The sequence below is a fragment of the Oncorhynchus clarkii genome, chromosome 21 (genome assembly GCF_045791955.1).
Source record: "Oncorhynchus clarkii lewisi isolate Uvic-CL-2024 chromosome 21, UVic_Ocla_1.0, whole genome shotgun sequence".
NCBI lineage: Eukaryota > Metazoa > Chordata > Actinopteri > Salmoniformes > Salmonidae > Oncorhynchus > Oncorhynchus clarkii.
In genome coordinates, this window is record NC_092167.1 from 13121352 (window position 1) to 13132234 (window position 10883).

Genomic DNA, 10883 nt, shown 5'->3' on the forward strand with positions numbered 1-10883 from the left:
CTGTTCATCATATATGCATAGTCACTTGAACCATATCTACATGTACATACTACCTCAATCAGCCTGACTAACCGGTGTCTGTATGTAGCCTCGCTACTTTTAGAGCCTCACTACTGTATATAGCCTCGCTACTGTTTTTCACTGTCTTTTTACTGTTGTTTTTATTTCTTTACTTATTCTTTACTTACTTTATTGTTCACCTAATACCTTTTTTGCACGATTGGTTAGAGCCTGTAAGTAAGCATTTCACTGTAAGGTCTAAACCTGTTGTATTCGGCGCAAGTAACAAATAAACTTTGATTTGACATTAGCCTCAACAGCACTCTGTAGGGTAGCACCATGGTGTAGCCGGAGGACAGCTAGCTTCCGTCTGGGTACACTGACTTCAATACACAACCTATGAGGCTCATGGTTATCACCCCTTTCCATAGACTTACACAGTAATTATGACAATTTCCAGAGGATGTCCTCCAGCTTATCAAAGCTTTTGCAGCATGAACTGACATGTTGTCCACCCAATCAAAGAAGCTGAGAATTAATATAGTACTGAAAGCATAAGATACAGCTAGCTAGCACTGCAGTGTATACAATGAGGCGAGTAGTTGACTGAAACGGAGGGAAAGACAGTAGTTGAACAGTTTTGAACAAATTAATTTCTTCCAAAATGATGGAGAAGCAAGAGATTTCATAATTTATTTTCGCTTTCAGTTTCACTTACTTAGCTAGCAAATGCAGCTAGATAGTTTAGTCTACTGAAACACCTGCTCAAACAGAGGGACACTATGTTAGCTAGCTGGCTATGACTTTCCAATACAACACTGGAACTCTTCCAAGTCAAGGTAAGCTTTTGGTTTTCACTCATTTATTGCCACAGGGCCCGCCTGTGTAACTGCTTAATGACTGTACACTGTAACGTAACTGCATAATTGTAGCGGGTTTACTAAGGCATTTGTTGTATTAGCTATGCTGACTATGATGTTACTTTAGCTAATACGGTGACAACGATGTCGGCTGTGTGTAGCGTTTATGGTTTCGCCTGGTCACATACAGCTGTTTGAAGTGCACAAACGAAGGAAAGAGAAGGAATACAACGTGGCTGCTATGAGAGTGTACTCTGTTTATGTGTGATCAGGGCTGAATTCTTTGTGCCGATTCTGTTGAAAAACATTTCTTAAACGGGCGCAAATGGAATAAAACGAGGATAAACATTCCTGAATTTGTCCAATAGAAACTCAGCTAGATGCAGGCAAGAGGGTACAATGTTGTATTGAATGTCACTGTCTGTCACCTCAAATCTGTCTCTCGACCTGTGTGCACCTACATTGTAAACTTTAATTCATAGGCTAAGTTGTAGCAACCTCATGATGGCTATAGGGAAAATTTGAGTATCATGCGGTTGTCTAAACCTATCGCTGTTACATTGAACTGGGTGAATGGAATATGAATAAGAGTCATCCAATATGCTGTAATAGAAATAAGGCCAGGTTCATGAAAAAACAATTTTCCTCCCTCATCTTAAACGGGACTGATCGCCACTGGTGAGAATTGTCTCTACAGTGCCTTCAGAAAGCATTCACACAGCCTTTTCCACATTTTGTTGTGTTACAGCCCGAACAAAACATTTCTGAAATTTAGATTTTGTTGTCGCTGGCCTACACACAATACCCCATAATGTCAAAGTGGAATAATATTTTTTGACATTTTTACAAATGAATAAAAAATTTAAAGCTAAAATGTCTTGAGTCTATAAGTATTCAACCCCTTTGTTATGTTGCCCGGAGAGGAAGGAAACCGCTCAGGGATTTCACCATGAGGCCAATGGTGACTTTAAAACATTTACGGAGTTTAATGGCTGTGATAGAAGAAAACTGAGGATGGATCAACAACATTGTAGTTACTCCACAAATATTAACCTAAATGACAGAGGGACAAGAAGGAAGCCTGTACAGAATAAAAAATATTCCCAAACATGCATCCTCTTTGCAGTAAGGCACTAAAGTAAAACTGGCAATAATATTGGCAAAGAAATGAACTTTATGTCCTGAATACAAAGCGTTATGTTTCAGGCAAATCCAACACAACACATCACTGATTACTACTCGTCATATGTTAAAGCATGGTGGTGGCTGCATCATGTTATTGGCATACTTGCCATCTGCAAGGACAAGGGAGTTGTTTTTTTTTATAAAGAAAACTGAATAAAGCTAAGCACAGGCAAAACCCAAGAGGAACACCTGGTTCTGTCAGCTTTCCAACAGACACTGGAGATGCGTACCAAGATGACATTGAATGTTCTTAAGTGCCCTAGTATAGTGTTGACTTAAATCGGCTTGAAAATCTATGTCAAGACTTAAATGACTGTCTAGCAATGATGAACAACCAACTTGACAGAGCTTGAATAAGTATGCGAAACTCTTATTTGAGATTTAGGGACAATTCAGGCTTAATCCAAAGATGTGGCCGGAGGCGCAGTATGGCTTGTGTGACGCAATTGCGGAGGCAAAATCAATACTGAGGGCTCCGTATAGCTCTGCATTTACATGATTGGTTGACAGTAGGTGAGGGCAGGAGGTCCTGTATAAACACAAACTCACTTCCTTGACAACAGCTCGGAGCTGCTCGGCGAAGCACAAGTATGAAATCCCTGATTCTGCAGAGACCACATCACCATAAATTCTGCACGGCCAATGCAGATTGAACATGCGTCTTTCACCCAGAAAGACTCACAGCTGTCATCGCTGGCAAAGGTCATTTTAACATGTATTGACTCAAAGGGTTAATAAATACATATGTTATGTTTTATTTTTCATATTTTTACACATTTTAATCCTACTTTGTAACACAAAATTTGGAAACAAGTCAAAGGGTGTGTATACTTTCAGAAGGCACTGTATATGAAGGTCTTGAGAAGTAAGATCACTTGTCCAACTTGTTCAAGAAATGATTTGCTCATCTGTTGGATGAAGGAATGATGCTAACATGGACTAATGCATGCTTTCATACCGTCTTCAGGGAATACTGTGTCTGTTTAATGTAAATTGGGTATTAACTGAGCACTTTGTAGAATTCGTTTTTGAAACGTCTTTGTCAATTCATAAATGCTATTGCAATAATAATCAAGGCTCAATATCATATTATTCATAATAATCAAATATTTATTTCAACTTATTCAGTACTGTACAATAAAATCTATTTAAAGTGAACTCCCAGTTCAGTTACATGGCAGAGTAGAGGGGTGGACAGTCCCCCTTGGAAACCTGTTCCCACCTTTCAGTCTTGAAATACGTTTTACAGGCATCATATACCCCCCCTACATAAACACCAAACTTTGGAACCTCTCTAAAAGGATGACAAAAATATATATTTGGGCCACATTTATCAATGTCCAAAAGGAAACCTCTCCGTCATATTCTTTAGTTATAGCATTAGAGTCCACAAAAGTGTGCCATAAAAACATATCATTTATTATATCCTTTGATTTATTTAAATGACAGAGAGAAAGACCTCTGAATATTTCCCTTCAGGAGATAATTTCATACCATTTTTGACACAGTCATTCTGCTGAGGGCAGTGGTAGGTTGCCCAGCTTTCTGCAAGGATCCTCACAATAGCACCCATGGAAATTCAATTAAAATGCATTTGTGCATGTAATAACACATTAAAGGTTTGCGTAATACCGATCTCGGTTCTCAAAATCTCTGTAGGCAAAATTGGCATCCTTCTTGTCATGTGGGATGCGGCCAAAGGGGGCGTGGTCATTGAAGCAGGTATCGAATACCTCGTCCACCACTTTCTCTGCCTCCTCTCGGCTCACCTTCCTAACAGCAAGGATGGAGCGCAAGGCACGTCCCCGAACACATTCCTGATAGGTAGTAGTGTATGGGTTAGGTAGGGAGTTCTTCATGTGAATATTGGCCATCATAAGCACTTCTTGTTAATCGCTAAGCACTGAAAAAGGCAGTGCTATACTTGCCATTACATTCAACTACAGTTTCAACTAAACCAGTTGTCAATTCAGACATACCAATTCACACGATGGGAAAATCATGTTATGCTATACCATGAAGGATACTAGTTGACTGAAATACATACAAGTAAGAATGTAATTGTGTTTGCAGTGAATTCACATTATCTCCAGATATTACCTGATGGTGCTTCTTGAGGCCAAAGTTGAACCTGGATACTTCATTGTGGAAGGAGCAATCCCCACTGAGATTGGCTGCTCGAATCTGAAAAATAAGAGCATAACTTCCTTTAAAACACAATTAAAACTGAGCACAAACACAATGCCCATAACATGCACGTTTATCTCTTGGTCTCACCTCTGAGCAGGCCAAGTGCTTGAAGTTGTTAAACCAATCCACATGCGCCCGGCAGTGGTCAAAGGCATGGATGAGCTCATGTGTAACCACCCGGTTCATGTGGGACTGCTGGTGAATATTATTCTGACACAAAACAATCTAGAATTGAGAGTGGGGGGGGGGGGGGGGGGAATGGTATCTTACAGATGTGATACAAAGTACACAGTGTAGCATGTGAACCTGTACACAAAGGTAACGGTTCTAGCTGTCTTACTTGTGATGATGTTGCATCAAAACCACCACTGACAGTCCCATCACAGTCTTCACAGGAGAAATGTCTATCTTTGTACACCGCACTATAGAGACAGGATAATACTTCACAAAGGGGTGGCATAATGATGTCAAATGTACATTAGCATGAAAAAAAACCCTAACATTATAACGGCATGATATGGCTATTACATCACATGTCAAACTCATTCCACGGAGGGCCGAGTGTCTGTGGGTTTCCGCTCAACCCCTGTACTTGACTGATGAATTAAGGTCAGTAATTAGTAAGGAACTCTCCTCACCTGATTGTCTAGATTTTAAATGAAAGGAAAAAAACACAGACACTCGGCCCTCCATAGAATGAGTTTGACACCCGTGTTACATAGTGAGTACACAAAATATTAGGAACACCTGCTCTTTCCATTACAAATTGACCAAGTGAAAGCTATGATCCTTTTTTGATGTCACTTGTTAAATCCACATCAGTGTAGATCAGTGGTATTCAAAGTCGGGGTCGCGACCCCACTAGGGAACTGCAGTGTGGTCGCCAATTAAAAATTAATAAATAAATAATGAATACAAATATTAAGAGGACAGATTATTGTATGGGACAATTTACAAACATTTTGGAGACTAGATGATTTGAAAGATAACATTTTAGGTAAATGTATTTATTGGTTTATTTTCATTTTGATAAGATATGAAAATGCAATGAATTTAAGGTTATTTGTTCATCTGAATTTTCTTGGGGGGAAAAAAATGGGGTCCTCAAAAATTCTGCCGAAAGAAATGCGGTCTCCATTGAAAATGTTTGAATACCACTGGTGTAAATGAATGGGAGGAGACATGGATTGTGTACACAGGTGCACCTTGTGCTGGGGACAATGAAAGGCCACTAAAATGTGCAGTTTTGTCACACAACACAATGCCAGAGATGTCTTAAGTTGAGGTAGCGTGCAATTGGCGTGTTGACCGCAGGAATGTCAACCAGAGCTGTTGCCAGAGAATAAAATGTTAATTTCTCCACCATAAGCTGTCTTCTTAGAGAATTTGGCATTACGTCCAACTGGCCTCAGAACCGCAGACCATGTGTAACCACGCCAGCCCAGGACCTCCACATCCGGCATCTTCACCTGCGGGATCGTCAGAGACCAGCCACCTGAACAGCTGACAAAACTGGGGTTTTGCACAACCAAAGAATTTCTGCACAAACTGTCAGAAACCATCTCAGGGAAACTCATCTGCCTGCAGATGGCAGACAGCGTGTATAGCGCCGTGTGGGCGAGCGGTTTGCTGATGTCAACGTTGTGAACAGAGTGCCCCATGGTGGTGATGGGGTTATGGTATGGGCAGGGATAAACTACGGACAACGAACCCAATTGCATTTTATCGATGGCAATTTGAATGCACAGAGATACCGTGACAAGATCCTGACACCCAATGTTATGCCATTTATCCGCTGCCATCACCTCATGTTTAAGCATGATAATGCATGGCCCCATGTCGCAAGGATCTGTACACAATTCCTGGAAGCTGAAAATGTCCCAGTTCTTCCATGGCCTGTATACTCACCAAAACATGACGCCCATTGAGCATGTTTGGATGCTCTGGATCGACGTGCACAACAGTGCTCCAGTTCTCGCAAATACCCAGCAACTTCGCACAGCCATTGAAGAGGAGTGGGACAACATTCCACAATCTACAGCCTGATCAACTCTATGCAAAGGAGCTGCATGAGGAAAATGGTGGTCACACCAGATACTGACTAGTATTCTGAACCACGCCCCTACTTTTTTTTAAATATATTTTTTATGTATCTGTGACCAACAGATGCATGCATATCTGTATTCCCAGTCATGTGAAATTTATAGATTAGGGCCTAATGAATGCATTGACTGTGTTCCTTAAATGAACTGTAACTCAGTAAAATCGTTACATGTTGTGTTTATACATTGCTCAAAAAAATAACGGGAAAACTAAAATAACACATCCTAGATCTGAATGAATGAAATATTCTTACTAAATACTTTTTTCTTTACATAGTTGAATGTGCTGACAACAAAATCACACAAAAATTATCAATGGAAATCAAATTTATCAACTCATGGAGTCTGTTTCTGACCGTTTGAGCAGACACATGCACATTTGTGGCCTGCTGGAGGTCATTTTGCAGGGCTCTGGCAGTGCTACTCCTGCTCCTCCTTGCACAAAGGCGGAGGTAGCGGTCCTGCTGCTGGGTTGTTGCCCTCCTACGGCCTCCTCCACGTCTCCTGATGTACTGGCCTGTCTCCTGGTAGCGCCTCCATGCTCTGGACACTACACTGACAGACACAGCAAACCTTCTTGCCACAGCTCGCATTGATGTGCCATCCTGGATGAGCTGTACTACCTAAGCCACTTGTGTGGGTTGTAGACTCCCGTCTCATGCTACCACTAGAGTGAAAGCACCGCCAGCATTCAAAAGTGACCAAAACATCAGCCAGGAAGCATAGGAACTGAGAAGTGGTCTGTGGTCACCACCTGCAGAACCACTCCTTTATTGGGTGTGTCTTGCTAAATGCCTATCATTTCCACCTGTTGTCTATTCAATTTGCACAACAGCATGTGACATTTATTGTCAATCAGTGTTGCTTCCTCAGTTTGATTTCACAGAAGTGTGATTGACTTGGAGTTACATTGTGTTGTTTAAGTGTTCCCTTTATTTTTTTGAGCAGTGTATTTTTGTTCAGTGTACAATAAATCAGTGTCATGGCAGCTATCGAAGCATTATGGCAGCTTCACCCGAACAATGTGTTGTTTTGTTTTTTACAATGAATGACCTGCGCCGGGTGATACAAGGAGGGGACACAGCCCCAGGAATGGACGGGCTATGCTACGAGCAACTTAAACACCTGGATGATTTGGTACTGGAGGGGGTACTGGCATTAATGAATACAGTATGGGAAGAGGGGGCATTACCAGCAATGTGGAAACATGCCATAGTGGTGCCAATTGTAAAACCGGGAAAATAAGCATAACACCCGGGTTCATACAGACCCATAGCATTGACCTCTGTACTATGTTAACTAATGGAAAGAATGGTCACAGACAGATTAGTACATATGTTTGAGAGTACATTTATGTTTTCCTCATACCAGAGCGGATTTAGGTTAGGACGGTGTGCTATGGACTCAGTGCTAGCACTGGACTGTGATATAAAGAAGGTGCTGGCCAACAAGGAGGGAGAGGTGGCGGTGTTTCTGGACATTGAAAAGGCATACGACATGCTCTGGTAAGTGGGACTGGTGCTGGAGCTGTATTCTGCTGGGGTGAGGGGTTGTTGTTAAATTGGATCCAGGATTTCTTGAAGAACCGGACCACACAGGTCAGAGTTGGTGGAGCTTATTCTGAGTTAGTGGGGATAGAGAAAGGGACACCGCAGGTAAGTGTAATTAGTCCAGTTTTGTTTAACATAAAATTGTGAATTTCATGTTCCAGGATGTTGGGCCTGGTTTTGGGCTTTTCCTGTTTTCCCGATTATGGGGTGCTCTGGAAAAGAGGAAGGAATATCCTGTTTGGGGTCCAGAAGGTGTAAGCGGCTTTGGAAAAGGTGGTGGACTAGGTAGATAGGTGAGGATTTAGAATTTAAGCAGCAAAGACCCCGTTTGTAATTTTGGAATATAAAAGAAGGTGGTGCAAGGGTTTTAAATGCATGGTTCACCGCTGGAACGGGTCAAGGCGTTAAAATCCCTGGTTTGGTTGAAAGAGAATGACCTAGAGGATCCCTGTGGGGGGAAAAAAAGTTGAAAGGTGCGGTAAAGTTATTAATATAATATGGTGCCTGTCCAGGATATCTTGGGGAGCAGACAGACGCTCCATGCAAATGATTTACCAAGCAATGATCCGCTCAGTGCTGGACTATGGGAGCATGGAATTTGGCTTAGCGGGAGCTACAACACTACAGATGTTGGATGTGGTACAGGAAATTGCGCTGCGGTTGTGCTGTGGGGCATTTCAAACTACCTCGATCCCTGCATTGTTGATTGAAATGGGGGAGGTTGCAACAAGCTAAGCTGGCCATGCGCTATAGGATGAAAGTGCAGGGGCATGTATCATCTCACCCTGCAAGGTGTCTGTTAGGAGAGGCATGGGAACGGGGAGGAGAGGGAACTGGAGTGAGAAGAGGTAGGCCAAGCTATGTGACCCAAGTGCAGGAATTGGGGGTGGAGTCGGGAATGGGAGGTCTGGAAGTGGGGGTCCCTGTCTGCTGGCCGTGTGTTCCTCTGTGGCTGTTCCCAGAGCCTGATGTTGACATGACCATTCTTGATGTAATTAGGGATACGGCCAGTAGAGAGCCTTCTCTGGTGGTTGAGGCCCATCTGCCGTTGGCCTGGGGTCCCTACTTGCACATCTTCACAGATGGATCAAAGGATCCAGGCAGTGGGAGAGCAGAGTTTGGGATACATGTTCCCCGGTTTCGGATACATCAGGGGAGGCGGCTGTCTGATGGAGTTTGTCTTCTCTGCTGAAATGCTAGCACTAGTGTAGGCATTGGGATGGGTGGAAGAAGTGGGGCATAAACTGTCATTTTGTGTTCAGACTCTGCAGCTAGCCTGGTTGCACTGAGAGAAGGGAATTCAAAGGCACGCCCAGAAATTATAATAGAGCTGATGATGGCACTTTATAAGGTGGGACAGAAAGGGTGTAACGGTAGGTTTTCTGTGGGTCCCAACTCATGTTGTGGTAGGAGGAAATGAGGCAGCCAATATGGTGGCAAAGGCCGCTTTGAGGAGGGAGGAGATAGATGTGGTGGTCCCATTAGGGGGGATGGAATGTAGGAGCATCATAGCAGAGGGGTTGACCCTGGAGTGGCAACGTGAGTGGGAGAGGAGCGGGGTAGGCAGTTTCTCTCTATCCAGAATTCTTTGAGGAAAGGCAGTAGGTATCTGGGGAGGGAAAGGAGGGATAGGGTTCTGTTGACGAGGCTGAGGTTGGGGCATTGTGGATTGGGAAGTGGGTTATTGTTAGTGGAGAAACACCAGATGGCAAGTGTGAGGAATGTGGGGAGGTATAGACTGTACTACTGTGAAGCATGTTCTGTTATAGCAGACAGTATGCTGAGGATAGGGTGATATTTTTCTGTGAGCTGACTGAGTTAGGTGTAACCACATTTTCGCTTGTAATTATTTTGGGCTCAAATGACAGGCAGAGCAAAATAGCTGTTGTGGTTTCTTTATTCCACTGGCTTCTACCTAGGCTATTTAGATCATTGTGTTTTTCACACTCCAGCCTGAGAAAGGCAGCAATATGCATTACAGTGTCTAGTCTGCCAAAACTGACAGGAGGAAGAAGAATTATGGCAGCTGACAGCTGTGTTGAGTTGTGATTGATGATGATTGTGGCTGGCTGACACTTACCATCCTGAGCTTTTCATGGCTCCAAGGAGAAGCTTTGCATATGGACCTGAAAGGGAGATAGAATGAGATTAGGCCTAATCGGTCCTGCACCATGACAGCAATCAGGTCATTCAACAGTTTGCGTATAGCTAACTAGCTTACTCATGACAGTCTCTTTACTGTTCAACGATAGCTAGCTAAGCTTGCTAGAAACATGGCTATGACGTATATGACAAACGTAAACACGGCATCAATGGTTACACGGCCATCTAGCTAACTATTGCCATGCGATACATTTTGGAGGATGACAGACATATCAGCTTACTAGCCTGTTAGCTTACTTGTTTCCATTGCGAATTGTAGCATGACCTGACATTTGTGATTGAAAGTGAACAAGCTTTCTGCTATCGATCCCTTTTGGAACTTTCCCGAATTTCTCTCCGGGAATAGGTTATATCCATAGTCCTCTTCTTGCGGGTTATTTTGATCCATTGCATGGAAAGTGTTTCTAAAATAGCCACTTTTGCTTCTAGGAACAAGCACAGTCTAGCTACGAGAGGTCATTCTTTGTTTTTCAAATCACGTGGTAAACCAGGCCGAGCTCAAATTAGTTTAATATTGGATATTCGTACTTCAATCTTCAATAGCTCTTACACAGTGTGCCATGACTATGATATACTGTATATATATATTTTATATCAGTATATATATATATGGAGAAAAACCCACCCCTTTTTTTATATCCACCCATGCCGATTCAGAATATACCATTTTCATAGTCACGGCATGCTTGGATCAATAGCTATTGACAAGAGAAAACAGAATATCCAGTATAAAACTATTTTTACCTTGTAAGACAGAGGTGAACGATTCAATTAATATATGCAACAACATTGCTGCTAGCTAGTTAACAGAAAATACCTTCGCTTTTCCTAAT

The 10883-nt window shown here is 42.5% G+C and overlaps 1 protein-coding gene across 3 annotated transcripts; it reads right to left on the bottom strand.

Annotated features, from left to right (window-relative positions):
• Positions 1-2778: 2778 nt before the first annotated feature.
• Positions 2779-10550, bottom strand: LOC139378585 (mitochondrial inner membrane protease ATP23 homolog). Of its 3 annotated transcripts, none has more exons than XM_071120879.1 (6): positions 10288-10534; positions 9968-10013; positions 4576-4657; positions 4323-4445; positions 4146-4229; positions 2779-3862 (listed from the first exon to the last, which is right to left on the bottom strand). In XM_071120879.1, the coding sequence occupies exons 1-6, from the start codon at positions 10436-10438 to the stop codon at positions 3659-3661; spliced, it is 690 nt and encodes a 229-aa protein (XP_070976980.1). In that variant the 5' UTR covers positions 10439-10534; the 3' UTR covers positions 2779-3658. The 3 variants fall into 3 exon arrangements, with proteins under 3 accessions (XP_070976980.1, XP_070976982.1, XP_070976981.1); XM_071120881.1 differs by having other exon boundaries at positions 2781-3862; positions 4323-4460; positions 10288-10550; XM_071120880.1 differs by having other exon boundaries at positions 3135-3862; positions 4146-4252; positions 4323-4460.
• Positions 10551-10883: the final 333 nt, after the last annotated feature.

What these genes read in the sequence shown, in the direction of transcription:
- LOC139378585 (XM_071120881.1), bottom strand. Translation starts at nt 10,438, where the DNA reads ATGGATCAAAATAACCCGCAAGAAGAGGACTATGGATATAACCTATTC. An exon ending in GCCATGAAAAGCTCAGGATG is followed by an intron (nt 4,658 to 9,967) that starts GTAAGTGTCAGC and finishes CTGTCTCTATAG; the next exon opens with TGCGGTGTACAAAGATAGAC. An exon ending in GCCTCAAGAAGCACCATCAG is followed by an intron (nt 3,863 to 4,145) that starts GTAATATCTGGA and finishes ACTACCTATCAG; the next exon opens with GAATGTGTTCGGGGACGTGC.